This window comes from Ambystoma mexicanum, chromosome 4q (genome assembly GCF_040938575.1).
Source record: "Ambystoma mexicanum isolate Mex_15411 chromosome 4q, UKY_AmexF1_1, whole genome shotgun sequence".
NCBI lineage: Eukaryota > Metazoa > Chordata > Amphibia > Caudata > Ambystomatidae > Ambystoma > Ambystoma mexicanum.
The window spans coordinates 120,360,932-120,379,410 of NC_090928.1; the positions used below are offsets into that span (position 1 = coordinate 120,360,932).

At 45.6% G+C, this 18,479-nt stretch overlaps 1 protein-coding gene across 1 annotated transcript in view; it reads right to left on the reverse strand.

The window, feature by feature from the left end:
* The window catches only part of LOC138467530 (zinc finger protein 182-like), a 332,475-nt gene that overhangs the window by 197,001 nt on the left and 116,995 nt on the right, over nt 1–18,479 (reverse strand). The window contains exons 7-8 of the mRNA XM_069607635.1: nt 15,880–15,993; nt 14,275–14,388 (exon numbers count right to left, since the gene is read on the reverse strand). Of these exons, the coding sequence (XP_069463736.1) occupies nt 14,275–14,388; nt 15,880–15,993 (228 nt within the window). The remainder of the gene's footprint in view (nt 1–14,274; nt 14,389–15,879; nt 15,994–18,479) is intronic.

Sequence of the window (18,479 nt, forward strand, 5' to 3'; positions counted from 1 at the left end):
ACCTATCTCCAATACGCGTTTCATCGCAAAACTGATTGACCGCGCAGCTTACAAACAGCTTGGCCAATTTGCCGAAGCCAACAACCTCCTAGACCCAGCGCAATCAGGTTTCAGACCACTAACGGAAACAGAATCCTTCCTAGTCTCCATCTGGGACGACCTAAAAAGAACAGCCGACGCAAACGGCTGCACGGTTCTCATCCCGTTAGATCTTTCTGCAGCCTCTGACACCATCGATCAATCGATTCTATTAGCCAGACTACAACACTAGGAATCACAAGCATAGCCCTCTCATGGATCTCCTCCTTTATCTCTCACCGGTCGCAAATCATGCATCTTGACCAGTTGACATCTATATCACGTCCAGTTAGTAAAGCTGTTCCCCAAGGAGCGTCCACGTCACAGCTAATTTTCAATTTCTACATACAACCCATTCCCGCTATCATCCGCTCGTACAACCTTACCTGCTACAACTATGCAGACGATACCCAGATCATCCTCAAAATCCCAAACTTCGAAGGCTCTGCCAGCCCGGACCTATCATCGTGCCTCTCTGACATTGATCACTGGTTGACGACAAACCACCTCATCCTCAACCCTGGGAAAACTGAAATCCTAGTCTGCGAGCAAACATCACTCATCCCCCAACCAATCCTGTGGCCCAAATCGCTAGGACAAGTACCTGCACCCTCTAACGTGGTTAAAAACCTTGGATGCGAATTTGACTCAAATGTATCCCTCACCAAACAGACCATCAGCATATCCAAAACCTGTTTCTTCCACCTACGTATCCTCGGGCGGATTTTCCCCTACCTCACCTATCCCCATCGTTTCTCGGCCATCAACTCCATCATCCTTTCCCGCCTAGACTACGCAAACTGCCTCTACCTAGGAGCCCCAGCATCCCAACTAAGGAAACTCCAAAGAATCCAAAATGCGGCAGCATGCCTGCTCATTAACCTGCATGCCAGAGAACACATTAGCCCTACCCTGAGAATCCTCCACTGGCTCCCTATTGCTCGACGCACCACCTTCAAAGCCATGTGTATCACCCATTGCGCAGTCCACAACACCGGCCCTGAACAAAATTGTCCCCTACCAACCTTCCAGGAACCTCAGATCTCGCACTGCATTTTGCCTAGTGATCCTACCCCACAGCTCCACTAGACTTGGCGGTTCCTCCCTCTCCGTCCAAGCGCCAATCATCTGGAATTCCCTTCCATTACACATTCGGAACACGGAAAACCACCTGAAATTTAGGAAGGCCCTTAAAACCTGGCTCTTCCCAATACTCTCCTAATCCACTGCTCCCCGTGATTACACCACTAATAAACACCCCTGCATCAATCACAACTCAGGGGCCGGCAACTCTCGCAGTGGTTTCTCCTGACACACCACCACATATTGCTCAACAACACTCCCAGCCAACTGGCACTCCAAGTAAGCCAGCAGCTTTCGTTGTGGCCCACCTGATCCACCATCAACCAGGGCTCAAGTCGAGGGTACACGCGGGGTGACGGAGTCCCCCCATTTTATTCAGAGGGTGGACTCAGTCCCCTCAGCTAAAATGAGAAACATTGAGTGTGCTCTTTGAATTTAAGCCAAACTCTGGGATCAAACGCAGTGGTCAGGTTTGTAGGCCGGACACTTCACCACTGCACTATGTAACCTGATGAAGAATAACAAACAACTAAAGGTGAAATGTCCCATTTCGGTACAGCAAGTCTCATGGAAAACATTTGTATTGGTTCTTGGAGTTTAAAACATGCACACCTTTTAACCTTTTCAAAAACACTATTAGAAGAAAATATCTGCTTTTGGTTTTGTGTGTGTGTTGATTTTATGAAAGGCAAATGCCATTCGTCCTGTGCAATTTGAGTGGTTATGCAAAACCAATTTAATGAAATGCGCATATTTTACCTTGATATGATAATTTCTGGCTACGTCACATCCTATTCGTTTGTTGATGAGTCCCCCCACTTTAATTTTTAGGACTTGACCCCTGCCATCAACCCACCCACAACAAAACTCCCACCGGACAAGCACTCCAGGTAAACCAGCAGCTTTCGCTGTGGCACACTCGCAACACTCCCAACATTCTCACCGTGCCCCCGCCCGCCGGCCCACATGAGAGGCGACAAACACTGAAATAAGTAACCCAGGGAGCACACGCCCATCCCTAAGTAATTACCTGCCACTCTTAACCTGCATCGCTCACGCAGGGAAGCTCTCAACACTAGCAATCTCCCACCACTAAGGTATTCCCAAATCTAGGTACAACAAACCATCAATCTGTTATACTATGGAAACCTACTGTACTATAGGCTGAAACCTACGGCACTGTGAGGCCTAGGCACCACCGAATGCAGGGTTCTCGAATCTAGGTGTAGCCTCCTCCCTTGTTTATTATCTGATGATACCTACTGCACTTTGAGACCTAGGCTTGTTGCACACTATACAGGATTCTCTATCTAGGCACAGCCTCCGTCTTTGTTTACCATATTCATAAACCTACTGCACTGTGAAACATAGGCCTTTCTCCCACTATACAGGATTCACAAATCTAGGTGTAGTCTCCATCTCGGTTTCATATATGCGGATACCTGCTACAATATGAAAGCTAAGCCCATCGGTATAGGACTCTCAATTCTAGACCTGGATATATTGACCCAGTTGAGCAATATCGCAGTTTACGGTACGTATATCTTCACACCAGTAGTGTGGACACAGGCCGCAGGTACGGCCAAGCATCCAGGCACGATAGAATACAGCTATGGCCAAGCACATCCGGTCTAGTGCACACATAGCCGTCCAGACTGAAACACCTGACGTGCCTCAACACCTCTGCCACTAGCATACAGCGACCATCGCCCGAAAGGAAACTGGTATAGCTGGCCTCACATAGACTCTCTCAACAATAGCAATCTATCTCTAACCCTCAACAGCAGCCACCCATGTGTCTGACCTCTCTTGGGCTGCTAAGTCGAGCCTTGCCAGCCACCCAAGTCCTAGAACGGCAAAACTGCACACATGCATAAATTAAGCTAAACTCCCTAGTATTTCCAACCACATCGACTACGGTCACCAAGGGCGTTCAACCGAGGAAAAAGCACATTGAGGCCACACAAGTGGGTAAGAGCGCTATATAAATAACCAAATACAATACAACTCCCTCAGGGTCAGTCGCTTCTCCAAGCAACAAGTTGGTGGTAGATCTCTTTCTTCTGCTGGGGCCTCCCTCTCGAACAGCCTCCCTTCCTCTGTGAAACTTGAGGAGAACCGGTTATGGTTCCGGAAGCACCTCAAGACCTTTCTCTTTGCTTCTGCTTTCTCTCCTGCTCTCCCATGCTGATCTCCTGGCCGAAAATGACACTGCACTGATTACCTGGCTACCCTCTGTTCTCAGGCCCCCTCCCCGCCAGTTGCACACCTGCACTGCCCCCCTGGCAACCCTTGCATTCAGGTACTGTTTCTGTATTCCTACAGCACCCTTCCAGCACTTGACACCTGATGTCTGCACTTACCCTTGCACTTGCCACCAGCTGGCCGCACTTTTTATTCATTGTCTTTATTTTTTTACTGTTTATCCTATGCACTGCACTGCCCCTTCCCACCTCTCCCCCCGCACTTCTCCCCTCCCGCTCTCCCCTACACTTGCGCGATCTCAATGTCACCTGGCCTAGTAAGATCGTTGTCTCTGTCTTCGTTCTGTTCCCCCTCCCTTGTTTCGGCACGCCTTGAAACACTTGCGTATAGGCGCGTTATTAATGCCATATCATATCATACATTGCGGTAAACCCCAACGGGTCACGCTGAGCAGAAAAATCCGGACACGTGGTGTGGGCCTTCAGTCCAGGAGAAGCTACAATCCACTTCAATAAATTGGGGTAAAGTACCCTCCTTTTTGTTATCGAGGAGCCTGTATCTGGAGGGATTGCAGTGAACTATATATATACAAGGGAATACAGGTCTTCCAGATCTGTAGGTATGAACGCTATACATTCCACTTTGACAGACACCTTAAATTAGTCTGTATTTCACATCAAACAGATCACAAAATTAACAGTAAAAAACAATTTTATTTGTCATCATATTACTAAAAAAAGCCTGATTTCAGGCTCAACACTATAACATAAACAACATTTGTTATACGTATTCAGTTATTTTAACTAAGCTGTTGTATAGAAACCATATTAGTAATCATATGGTGCTCAACAGTAGACATTTGAACCATGCGGTGAGGTTGTGAGGGGTTAGTGAGCAGTGACTTTATGTGTCGTTGTTTTTCAATACATATTACAAGTCGACACTGTTGGTGTTTCCAGCATAAGATGTGAGTGAACAGCTGTTGGTGTATCTCTTCTTATGCTTTCCTCAGGACTGGACTTTGTTAAGGTGGGGGTTGTCTTCTTATTCAGAATTGAAGGAAGGACACCTAGATGTGTTTGGGCTATAAATAATGAAAAATGATGACATTCAATAAAATGGAGTATCTGTGTACTTTTTGTTTAATATACACGAAAAGGGAGTGTTGCTCATACCTGCACTTTGGCTTCTGATGTATTGGGCTAATATTTCTTATATGGGTGTCTTCTGTACACCAGTACAACGATTTGAATCTTCGTGGTTGCTACGTGACTCTTAGTGGCGTCATTAAGCACGTCCTTTTGTAAGTCTGTAAACAAAATGAAAGCTCGTGTCTCACTAGCTGCTACGTAGGGTAACATAGTGAATACTGCTGTTCATACCTACAGATGTGGAAGGGAGGGGTACCCTGTATTCCCTTGTATAATATATATAGAAGATACAATCCATCCTGATCTTCACATTGTTAACCAAGAAATTATAAGTTACTCACTGTAGTGACTAACGTACTCTTAGTCCATAGTCCCCTTTCCTCCATACTGCATGGGCGTCCCTTCTGAGGGATGGGAGACAGAACCTTTTTCACCAGAAAAAACCTTCTTCCCCTTTAAATTTAGAGGCGTGCAGGGTGTGGCCCAGGGAGCATGCGCTGCCCTGTGTGGGATATATTGACCCACCCAACAGTATTTACCCACATCACAAAGCTGCATTTGCGCAGAAACAGCAAAATGGCTGTGCTGGCTCCTGTGAGCACCATGGCCTCCAAAACTGCGTTTTGCAGCAACAAAAAGATGACTGCACCTTCTTGCCAAGCATACATTGGGCAGGATGGAACAAGGGGACACACTGAAAGAGCGTGCCAGTGTGTTCTGACATATACAAAAGGAAGAAAGTGAAAAGGCAGCACTTCTTTTCTGAAAACCCCAAAATCCCCATTGAAAAAGAAACTTTTCCACCTTTAAAAAAATGCTGCTTTGACGCTAATTCCATCTGTTCTTTCTTAAACCACTGTGATCAATAAGGCCTTGCCATGCCCAGGATATCTCATTGAGCTTCAGCCAAACCAGGCATGATTTCTGAATGACAGGCCCAGTCAAACCAACTTTGAGAAAAATCAAAAAGGAGCTTCACTTTTCCCGCACGGGAAAACGCGTTCATTTCTTTACAAATGTATCAAAGCTCAGTAGTTCAAAAGGGACTCCAGCTATCTGAGCCATGTCAGTTTCAATGCATCTGTGCTTCAAACAAAACCCCTGCACTCGTGAAAATAACCATGGCTCTAGGACAGAGTGCGAATCTGATGGCGATGCAAAAACGAATGTAAAAAGAAATGCCAGCTGTGCACCGCGTGTAAAAAATGGGCTTTGCAAAACTAAAGGAGAAAAATGCCTGTTTAAAAAGTCAACTTTTGAATGAAAGCCTGCCATTACCTAGCAATGTGAAGGGGTTTTGTTGCCGGTGATAATACACACATGGGCTATTTTATTCCACAGGCTTGTTTTAATTCAGGACCAAATATCGGAAAATAAAGGTTTTAAACCGCCTTGGCTGGATTTGCAAGCTGTCAAAACTGGTTATTCCGGTTGGCATGGTTAATGCTTCCCCCTAGGAAGGGAGCCACACCATAAACTCTCAGCAGAGACTAACACCCCACTGATAATTGCTAGGTTGGAAAACTGTGACTGACCAGGACAAAGAAACTTAACATACTAATCAGAATTCAGTCTGGGCAGGGGCCTCTTTCAATAGAAATTCTTGGACATCAAAGCGCGAAGTGGATAAGGGGCAATAAACCTTCAATCAAGCTGTAACCCCCACCTTGCTCTGGAGGAAATTACAGTTAGTGGCAGCTGAAGAAAGAAAGAAAATGGTCCAGTGACAGACAAAGGACTGCCATTTGCTTCCAAAGACCATTTATAAATAAACTTTAAGGACTTTTATCTCTGCAGCAAGACTTTGTAAAAATGTAACAATTTCGCTGTTTAAAAGTGATTTTATGGGCTTCCTTTTAAGACATGGTAGAATTCACTGACACCTTGGGGACAGAAATGGCAAAGTATTGCGGATTACAAGAAAACCATTCATGTTGCAAATGCGAAGTTTTGTACATACATCCCTTATGATCATCCACACCCATGTATAAAGTTATAGAATTTTGAGTAATATGAATCCCATTGAAAAGCGTGAAAAACTGGTAGAAGGGCGAAACAAGGTCGCACAAACTGGAGGATTGGACTGCAATGTGCTGCATAAAATATGTAACCTGCTTATGCAAGTGTTTAGATGTTTCCACTGTATGAAGGTTCCATTTAGGACAAAAATGGATTTTAAGTAAAGTAATTGTGGGAGGTTTTGGACATTGTAAAACTCACATCATAAATCTGACATCACTTTCTGGAAATCCAACCAGCTGAGAGCGAGGCGGAGACTATCACCCTTGTCCAATCCAGTTGTTAGAGGTGTGTTTAGTTAAGCCTGCCCCAGCCATATACTTTCATGATGTCACTATGCATTATAAATAAGAGTCCCTGACAAGACTCTAGACACACACTCTTCCTGAAGTTCATGCGCTGCGTTCCAGTTCCATTCATCATCCAGATTCCAGACCCCAACTACAAGGCCAAAGCATTGCTGACCCTACTCCAGGGCCCACTGCAAAACCCAAGCATTTCTGATCCTGCCCCAGTAAAGCCTCAAATCTGAAAACCCACTAATCTCCCATTAAAAAGGGGAAAGCTGTGGTACCTTTTGCATCCTGAACCAGCCTGGCTTGCTGCCCACTAACTGCATGCCCGCTGCCATCCTGCTATCCTGCCATCCAGCTGACCTTTAGTATCCAGTGACCAGAATTGTCATTCCAGAACTGCCATCCGGTGACAAGAACGGCCCAGCTGTTTTCTTTTACCAGGCGCGCTGCCGTGTAGTGACCAGAACCATTGACGGTCCAAAATCCCAAACTAAAAGTGGACTGTAAGTATCAATCACCACCCCATAGAAATCCATAGTATACCTTGTCTTGCCTTGGTCCGTATCTCTCTCTAAGCCATCCTATCCTTATGCTGATAACTTGTAAAACTGTCAGAATTATCCGTGCAACCCTGCCCTTGATTTCTAGTGCTAGCGCCATTTCTCTTTTCAATTTTGTCTTGTGTAATCCTATGCCGTTAGTCCTATTTCGAGTGATGGGACTGGTTTCCACCAGGGGTGGGCGCTGAGGTCATAGGGTTGAAATCGTGAATCAATCCTTGATCTTACTGTGTCCGTCTTTGGTGGCCAAGCCTGAGTACCCTAGTATAGAGTAAAACTGTTCTTGTCACAACTGATTTCCTTTCCTATTTCACGGCTTCACTTTACTCAAAGCGCACCTTTTTATATCATCCAGTTTTATGGCTAGAGACCTATTTTCAACTCTAAAGTGTCTCTGTGATATACATCTATCCCCCAGCCCACTCCAAATCAGTGTATTTCACCTGTTTTTTATTAAAAACCGTTTGGGTAGTTTAAGGCAGGAATTGAAAAAAATGCAACTTTTACACGTGTCATTTTGCTACAATCTGTTTTAATTTCCACTCATTTTCGAACTGTATGCTCTTGGTAATCCATTCTTTGTGATTATTAGTGTCTTTGCATTGTTGCTTTAGTGAGGAATTATATTTGCTTCAAAGTTTTTAACACACATTCATTATTTATTTGACCATTTCCAAGTGTCATTTCATAACATTGCAAGGGGTTTAAAATCCGTTTTTCTATCTTATTTGGGGAGGGAAGGTCAGATTTGGATTCCGTTTCCTGTTTCTTATTCCTGATTACCTGCTGCTTTGAATTGATTATTTGTGGGTTGAGGGAACATTTTGGGAACATCCTAACTTGGGTGCTATCTTTTCTAAATCAAAAAGTGCTCCTATTCCGCTGTGCTGTGTATATGTTCCACTAGAAGGGTAAAACCTGTGCATTGCTCACATTCTCATTGTAATTATCACCCCATTGGTGATTGCTGCCCCATATTAAAAAATGTATGATTTCTTTTGAATTTTAAAATAAATAAATAAATATTGCATTTTACCAACAAGCCTGGTTCATGGTCCATTGTGACCCGGGGTATTTGAAAAGGGGGTGTGATATGAGTGGTGTACCATCTCAATATTGAATCTATATAATATAAAGACATAAGCATTTCAGTCGTGCATTGCATACTAGGCCGAGACCAAGGTGTGTGTCGTCTGATTGAAATCCTTAACAAATTTGGGGGCTCGAGTCCGGGATTGAGTTTGGTTGCCACCCGTGGCAGTCCAACACAGCAGACTAACCTGCAAGGTAGTGCTAGTTTGTGTGGTTGGAATACCGGGTTACACTGTACTGTACAAAAACAAATAAGTACCAGGCCTGTGTCTAAAAATTAAAGCTAAATCAACCCCAAAACAGACAGAAAGCAATCAAATACAGGTTAGCCTGACTAAATAAATAAATTAATAAAGAAAGAACCTGTCCAAAATGATCGTACTAGAAATCTATATGGCTAGGGAGCACCTTCTGCACAAGCTATTTATCAGAGGTGAATGGCCAGAACAGGATGAAAATGTCTGGCTACAAGAAATAACACAAAAGGTCACCGCCATGAACCTGGGTATGTGGCAGGACGGTGGCCTATTACACCAAGCTTTGAGTGAATTATATATGACCCCAAAAGCAAATTAAATTGCCAGAATCACGGCCTACATGTATATCCACATGGGAGTGATGTGGGAAAGGCATGAGGAAAATGAAACTCTAGCGCAGAATCAATCTGAACTATTAAATCAAATCCACGCTGAACTAAAATTAGCAGAACAAAAATTACAAAAAAGCCACGAGTTGGAGGTAGAATCTGGAAATTACATAAAAAAAATAAAAGAGGACTTGGTCCTCCAACAACAGAATAATGTAGACCAAGAGGCCCAATTAGACGCAGTAAGACTAGAGAGTCAGGAAAAGGTTGACTCCCTGGAAGAGAGTCAACAGAAGCTGACACAACAATTAACCTATAACAGGGTCTGCTCAGGACAAATAACCATGTTGCAAGATCCGGTTGAAAGGTTGAAAGAGGAAAATAATAAATTAATTATGAGAGACCTCCACTCTCAAGCAGAATTCGATCAAGAACGCCAGAAATGTAATACCATCAAGCAACAAAGGGATGACCTGGCTGAACAGAGTGGCACCCTAAATCAGGAGAAAGACACCCTATGCCAGGAAGTAAGCAAATTAAAAACAGAGTTACAGGGAAATGAGTTAGCCCTCCAGAAACTGAATGAACTCAAAACAGAGTATGGGAATCTACTGGAGCGCGCTAGACGGGGGGGGCCTTGAACAGGTAGAGACGGACAGGGCAACCCCTGATCATAGCATAAGGACCTCTGTACTAAGGTACTGAAACCCATTTAACACTTTGTGCATGGCTGACTTCATGGCTGCCGGTTCACATGAGCTGGAAACCACGAGGCCATCAGAATTTAATAGACCAAGCATGATGGAACTGACAGGTCAGCCCCCCCCCCCCTAGAAAGTGATGGACGGGTGTCCCTGTATAGATACCCAAACATTAAGGCTGATGTCTCTGACAAGGAAGTCTCCTATGAGGGGAGAGTCAGGGAATTAGATCCACAGAAATACTACTTTCCAAGGGACCAGTTGGTTCAATTTGATGAAAAACCAAATGAAGTGAGGCCCGAAAAGAGCATCCTGAAGACCTCTACCCAATTAGGGCAGTGGGGGGGGATACTCTGCCAACCCTGGGAGCAGGGAAGAGTCAGAAGACTACTCTCCTGAGCACCACAGGAATAGAGACACTAGTCCCCTCCATTCTGCGAGCCCCTCTTAAGCTCACAGAATCAGGGAGTGCCTAGATGATCACGAGGGGACCTCAAGTAGTAGCACCTCTGAGTCTGAGGGCGAGTGGACTCGGGTGACTAAGCCAAAGAAGGCAGATAAACTGAAGAGAGTTATGACAAAAGACCCCATTAGGCAGATTAAGGCCATTAGGAGTGTCATAACCCCATACCATAAAAATGCAAAGTATTCTGTATGGGAACACTTAGAAAGACAACCAGAATTGCATAGAGTATGTAAAATGGACCTTCTCCCCTGAGTACTCCAGCTTCTTTGCTGGACTGGAGGACCAGAAGCATTCAAGATGGTCCACCTACAGGGCGGCTATCTTGAAACATTCCGCCCACAGAAACCCCCAAGAGGTTTGCAAAGCGGCCTACAATCTGCAGTGCGGGGAAGATCAGGCCCCACGAGAATTTGTGCAGGAGCTCAAAAGCGCCTTTGCACAAACCACTAGGAGGGTGCGCACGGATAGCAGGGAGTTTATAACCACCTTCTTTCATGCACTCCCCAGGTATATCATGATCCAGCTGGTGAGGGATTTCCATGACAAAGGATCTCTGGACTGGGTCATAGAGCAGGCGACCCGCATTTATGAAGTCCAAAAACCTGCAGAAAATAAAAATCTGTCCAGAACCCCAAACCAGCCAACATCCCTGCTGCTGCTAAGGTGGCGGAGGTGAAGGTTGCCCCCATTTTAGATCTATAGATGGGGGAGCCTAGAAATATACCTACAAAAAAAATCAGCAAAATCAGAAACCCAGAAGGTCAATCGCAAACAGGTGACAGTCAGGGAGGTAATCCCACAAATGGGACCTCTAACTCCCCTGATTATATCAGCCCCCGATACAAGGGCACCCGACCAATCTTGGGGTATTTATGGACTCACCTTGCTCCAGGGGGGAGATCCAATCAGGTAAGTACCGCCCCGGGAAACTTCCCTCCTAACTTCCCCCAGGAGGGCAGTAATCCCCCAAATGCTGGGTTAAGTTTCTTTCCCCGATACTCACAAAACCCCAACCTGCAGGACAAACCTCCTATCATTCCCCGATTTCATGAACCCAGACAACCCAATGGAGAGGGGAGGCCAAGGGTGGAGGGTTACCAAAATTCACAATATCCAGGGTACTACGGGAGAAGGGATAGTTACCCTTCCTGTGATCCATCTAGATTTGAACAGAGACCCCTGTACCAGCCGGAACGGGTGTCCCAACTGGAACGCCAGGTCCAAAACCTAACCCAGGATCTGGGTCGCATATTGAGGGCTCAACAGAAACCTCAGATGAACATGGCGCCTCAGAACCCCACAAACCAAGGGTCTGGTACGCAAGAACAATGACGGGGAGAGAACCCTGACAATTCACCGGTTCAGAGGAAGAGGCACGGGGGCAAGGAGGGTGTAAAGCCCTAGAGGAAGCTTCCTTCCTTACTCATGAAAAGCCCCTGGACACCCAGGAACCGGAACCAAAATCTCCTGCCCCCGAAAATCTGCAACCCAAAGAACACAGGGTGGGTAGGAGAAATAAAGAACTCAAAAAGGCACATTTTGTGGAGGAAGTTAGTGTCCTCCAATTTGAAGGGGAAGAATCCTTCGAGGATTCTGGGAAAAAGATCTTCTCCTTCAGGGACGGGGGGACTCCTCCCAAAGAAAAATGGGTCCCAAGGGATTTAAATGAAGACTGGGTGGATGTGGGGACTAATTCAGAATGGTTTATCCTTGAACCCCAGAATGAGCATCCAGGAAACTCAATAGTAACAGAGGGATTCCAAACCTCACAAACCCGATTCTGTTGACTGCCTCCAAAAGGGGGGCGGCAGCCCAGAATCAGAAAAAGGGGAGCCCAAAACTCCCCAAACATCCGAATGTCAAATTTTCTTTCAGATCCCCAAACTCCCACACAGAATTATGCCCAAACTACACCTGTGTCGGAGTCAAAAATAGGGAAATTGACCACCCAGCTTGCCTAAAATGCATATTAGCTTTGCCCATTGGAGGAGAAAGAGGGTAGATGTTATTCCCCGGTCCAGGTGCAGGGGCAATGTACATTTCTGGTGCTGGTGGACACTGGATCCAAAGCCACTCTTCTGTCAAAAAGGGCCTTTGAGCAGCTAAATTCAGGAAGGGGGGAGAGATACCAGATCCCTCTCACCCCTCTTCCTGGACAACTCGAGAACTTCGATGGGAATTAAATTCCTGTCGAGGGGACTGCGGATTTGGAAATAGAAATTTGGTGGCACAAAAGTGAAACACCCGGTCATAGTCGTGACTCGAGAGGGCACACCTTGTCTACTAGGGAATGACATCCTGTGCAGGTTGTCCCCCCCTAATAGACTGTGTGAACAAGATCCTCTGGACTCAGACTAGTAGGCCAATAAAACTGAAACAGAGTATCGACCATGTTAGTTTAAATGGCACATGCCAAATGGTTGAACAAAAACCTGATCATACTGAGTTTCATTTTCAGAACAATCAAATACCTGACGTGACAGCATCACATATACTAACTATGCTGATGACACGCAGATCCTCATCCCCCTTACGGGCGACTACGAAGCCGACAGCAAAACTCTTAATTCCATCTATTAAGAGATTCAAACATGGATGGCGGAAAATTGTCTATGCCTCAGTGGCGAAACAACGTAGATCTTACTTAGAGGTTCACCAGGAACTCTCAAGAAACTTGACCTAAAGTACAACTCATTCTTAATTGACAACACTCCCATCATGGTATCACATTCTGTGAAAACCTTGGGGGTCTATCTTGACTCAAACCTCTCAATGAACAGACAAGTGAACGCCATTGCATATGTCGCGGCCTACCACTCTAAACTGATCACGGCAGCTAGACCTTTCCTAACTAAACAGAATTGCCTGACCATTGCCAGAGCAATAATCGGGTCTCGGTTGGATTATTGCAATGCTCTTCTGGCTAGCACTGCTTCCAAAAATATCAGAAAACTTCTGACAGTCCAAAACAATGCACTTAGAGCAGCCACCAGCATTGACAAACGTGACCACATTTCAGCAACCAGAAGACTAGTCCACTGGCTCCCTGTCAGGGAGCGCATTTTGTTCAAAACCCTCGTTCTCACCCACAAATGTCTGCATGCCTCCCCAGTACCTCTCACAAAGGATTGCCAAACCTTCCTCAGGTAGGCCTACTAGAACGACCTACTTAAATAGGGTCACCATCCCCAAGACCCTCAGAGCGAGGGCAGGAGGAGCCAGCTTTCCGGTCATTGCAGCCTCCAACTGGAAGTCCCTCCCCCTCACGTAAGAAATATTGACGCGTACACAGCATTTAGGAAAGCTGTCAAAACGTTGTTGTCTGTATAACTGCATCATCTGAACGTTTTCTGTAACTCTTCCTGTATATGTATGACTGTTCTGTACCAAGCTAGGTCTCTGCTCATTGTAACCACGAGCTAAGCCTAAATTCTGTAACTAAGACATATTCTTGCAACAGCGCCTCAATGCCCTTGGGCTGTAGCGCGCTTTACAAATTCAAATAAATAAAAATAAAATAAATAAATACGAATATTCTAAATGCAACAGTGATATATTAATGTCCCCAGCACCCTAACTATTGAAGTCACCTGAGGGTGTAGGTAGAGTCTATGGGCCATCCCAAATGGGTATTTGCTGATTTAGAAAACTAAGAGTGTGTATTTTCTAAAGTATATTTGTGTGTTGCTTTATATTGCTCCCTTCTGAAGAAGGCTTACTCTAACTGACTGTTAAATTCATTAATAATTATTTAATCAAGAAACCTTGTGTGTAAGAGTTTATTTGAAAACGTGTCACTGTGAATCGCTGTGTAACTCCCCTACAGCTCACATTGACCCCTCTTGAGATATGCCTGGCTGCTCAACACGCTACCAACCTGTGTAGTACAGACTTATACCAAAGGTTGGGTTCCTATTGCCGAGATGTCAGGGTTGTTGTAGTGCACCCAAAGGGTACTGCATACAATCTTGCCCAACACCCCCTCTACCCTCACTCAACAAAATCAGCTCAACGGACCAAAAGACACACACACTCACCTGTGCTTACACAGCTACTGCTTTTTGTTCCTTCTGTAATTTTTGAGTCAGGCAGACACAGGCCTTTGTCTTTTTTTAGCCCAATTAAGAAATCAGAATTGGCAGGTAAATCACCTGTTAAAAAATAAAAATCATCATATGAAAATTCAAATATTTAATTTGAGCTTTCTATTAAAATTTTCCATTTTATACCATCCACCTACTAAGGTAAAGCAATAGGGAGGAAGGATAGCTCAGGGGCAACGCATTTTTCTTGTAAGCAAGACAACGTACCGCAACACAAGTTCGAATCCCGATCCCACGTTAGAAACTACTCGGTGGTATTAAGCACGTTATAAAAGAATAATTATAATGAGCAGTCTAACCTCAAATCTTTCCGCACTAAATACTGCCAAACTCAAATTCCGTTAACGCCTGTGGTAACTGGAACAACCTTCATGATTCTGAGTCATGCAGACCATCAGTTATTTCCCATTTGGAGTCCCGTAAGACTCCCTGAGAAAATGCCATATTACTGCATGTAGCAGTCCCACATGTGATTATATTACATCCAGAAATGATATTGGGTGGAGGAAATTTCCTCCACACAAAAGCAGGTGTAATTGAAGAGTTCCAGGTATTAAATTCAGTATTTGTCAGTGTGGTAAAACAAACACACGCTCATTTTCCTTGTTGAGTAGAGGAAAATCCATGCATTAACATTTTAAGCAATGATTTCCTTCTACTTCACTTTTTCATTCATTTGTATGGCAAAGAGGGGGCAGAGAAAGGGATATCTATTTATGTCTCCCCATACTCTGCGCCACACAAATACGACATGATATAACCCAGCATGACATGTGAATGATGTCGTAAATTCTGTGGATTCCAGTGGTGCTTTACACCAGCAAAAAGCAGGCGGATTCCACATTAATCCAATCCAAACGCTTCCTGCCATGTGGTAATGGTGGTCAGTATTTACTCTATTCACACTTCGAAGTGAAAAAATAAAGGTGCACATGAGATTAAACCTACGTTTTCCACTTCGCAATGTAGATCACCAAAATTGCATGGAAGGGACCTGTTTGCACCTAAGCGCAAACATAGGCGGTCTCCTATGTGCAATTTAGAGGGAATTAGAAAATGAGCCGCCCAGCTTTGCCAAACTCTCCTGCACACTGCAAAAGTGCAGGAGTATTGATAAATGCAGAAGCTGGAATTAAACCCGGAAATCTCAGAAGGTAGTCGGACAGAGAAGTTGCACACCTGCTGGCGGAAATCCCAGAATAACCTAATCCCTATCAATTTGTGGCATATCACTTGCTCTCCAACAGTGGGTTACTAAGTGCAGAAGGACATTTTCTAATATGCTACCATGACTGAAACAAAAGAAATAAACATATGTATCTAAATAATTCAACATGTATATATAAGTATGCTCCATTGTTGTCTTGAAAATTGACTCTTCCACATTGTTAGTACCTGGCAAGTGGATGGAGAGGTTTACTTTGGGCAGTAACACTTTTTTTATAAATTCCATACAACACTGCTCTAAACCTTTAGTTGTCCAAAGAACCTGGAATTCTGAATCATTCAAACGCATACACTGTACCTTTTGTTGCTCACCTGGGTTTACACCGCCACTCCTTTTTGTTCCTTCTGTAATTTGTGAGTTGGACACACACAGGCCTTTGTCTTTTTTTAGCCCAATTAAGAAATCAGAATTTGCATGTAAGTCACCTGTTAAAAAATAAAAACCATCATATGGATAATCAAACATTTCATTTTAGTACTCTATTTACATTTTCCATTGTATACCATCCACCTACTGAGGTAAAGCAATGAGTAGTGTAACCTCTAATTCTTTTCCCACAAAATACTGCCAAACTCAAATGCTGTTAACACCTGTGGTAACTGGAACAACCTGCATGATTGAGTAATGTAGACCCATCCGCTATTCCCCATTTTGGAGTCCTGTAATAATACTCCATGAGGAAATGGCTTATTACTGCATGCAGGATTCCTGCATAATGCATCCAGTGATGCTATTGGATGGAGAAAATTTCCTCCAGACAAAAACAGGTGGAATTGGAGAGTTTCAAAAATGAAATTCAGAATTTGGCAGTGCGGTAAAACAGACACATGGTAATTGTCCTCTTGGAGTAGAGGAAAAGCCATGCTTAAAACACATGCATAAACATTGTATGCACTGGTTTTCTTCTGCTTCACTTTTTCATACATTTGTATGGCAAAGAGGGGGCAGGGAAGGAACAAGTTACTTACCTGTAACTGTTGTTCTCCAGCATGGGTCTGGCATGGATTCACATGCTCATGAATATTCCCCGTCGTCAGGCTGGGAATCCTCGGTAAAGAAAAAACCAGTATCAGTTTCGTTTCTGATCTGTCTTTCGTAGTAACAACCAATCACTGGTCTCTGCGTCATACTGACCACAGCCAATGACTGCCCTCTACCTAAGCACCGCCTCTGGCAGCCATCTTCAGATTTGGAAGCACGTGAAGTGGCAGTATGACCAAGTGAAGAGCCGCAGAGGGGTAGGCGGGAGGGTTCGCATGTGAATCCATGCCAGACCCATGCTGGAGAACAACAGTTACAGGTAAGTAACTTGTTCCTTCTCCAGCATGGGGTCTGGCATGGATTCACATGCTCATGAATAAAGAATACATAGCAGTACACACATGCACAACCACGGGAGGTGGCAAAGGCTCAACATTAAGCATTGCATCAAACTCAACATTAAGCATCTTACCTCCTCACCAGGCTCACCTCAGGCGAACAGGTTGCGCAGCACTGCTTGGCCGACCCTGGACTCCTCCCTGGAATCCCGATCGACGCAGTAGAACTTCGTGAAGGTGTGCGTCGACCTCCACGTAGCAGCCCTGCATATGTCCAGCAGGGGCACACCAGAAAGGAACGCCGTGGTAGCTGCGATCGCTCTGGTGGAATGGGCTCTCGGACGGCCGGGCAGCGGTCGGTTTGCCAACCGATGACAGTACATGATACAGCCGGAGAGCCATCTGGAAATGGAAGCCTTCGAGAGAGCCTTCCCCTGATTGACAGGTCCAAAGTTCACAAAGAGTTGTGACGTCTTCCGAAAACACTTTGTGCGGTCCACGTAGAACTTCAGCGCTCTAGCCACATCCAGCGAGTGCAAAGTCCTCTCAGCCGGCGACGAAGGCGACGGGAAGAATACAGGCAACACCAAGGGTTCGTTGAGATGGAAGTCCGACGGTACCTTGGGCATGAAGGAGGGGTGCGTCCTGAGCACCACCCTCGTGTCGTGAAAAGTCAAGTACGGGGCCTTGCAGGAAAGGGCCTGGATCTCTCCCACCCGTCGTGCGGAGGTGATGGCCACAAGAAACGCTGTCTTCCACGACAGAAACTTCAACGGGGCCGAGTGCAGAGGCTCGAACGGAGGTCCCATGAGCTTGGTCAGCACCACGTTGAGCTCCCACGCCGGGGCCGGAGCCTTCACCGGCGGGAACGATCTGAACAGTCCCTTCATGAACTCTTTCACCAGACGATGAGATCACAAGGACGTCCGTCCCGTGGTCCTGGTGTATCGGGAGATCGCAGCCAGATGAATCTTGATGGACGCGTGTGCCAGTCCAGCTTTGGCCAGCGTCAGCAGGTACGGCAGAACTTGGGGAGCCGTAATCCGTAGAGGGTTAATCTTCTGTGCGTGGCACCAGACAGAGAACCTCTTCCATTTGTGTCCGTAGCATTTAAGAGTCGAGGATGCCCTGGCCTTTGCAAGAACCTCTCTGCAGTCGGCCGGTATGTCGTATCCTCCAAACTCTAGCGCTGCAGGAGCCAGGCCTGCAAGTTCAGCGATTTCGGGTCGTGGTGGAAGATGGCGCCTCCTTCCCTGGAGAGCAGATCCGCGTCCATCGGCAGCTTGTTTGGCGGGGACGCTGACAAGTCCAGAAGGTCCGGGAACCATATCTGCCTCGGCCACGCAGGTGCGACGAGGATCATCCTGCACCGTGACCTCTTGAGCTGGTTGACGAGCCGGATTAGCAGTGGCAAAGGAGGGAACGCGTAGAGGAACAGGCCCTCCCAGGGGAACGAGAAAGCATCGCCCATGCTCCTCGCCTGGGGAAACCTGCTGGCGAACCTCCGGCACTTGGAGTTCGTCGCGTCGCGAACAGGTCGATCTGGGGTGTGCCCCACCGTCGGAAGAGGCGATCCACTAGATCCTGCCGTA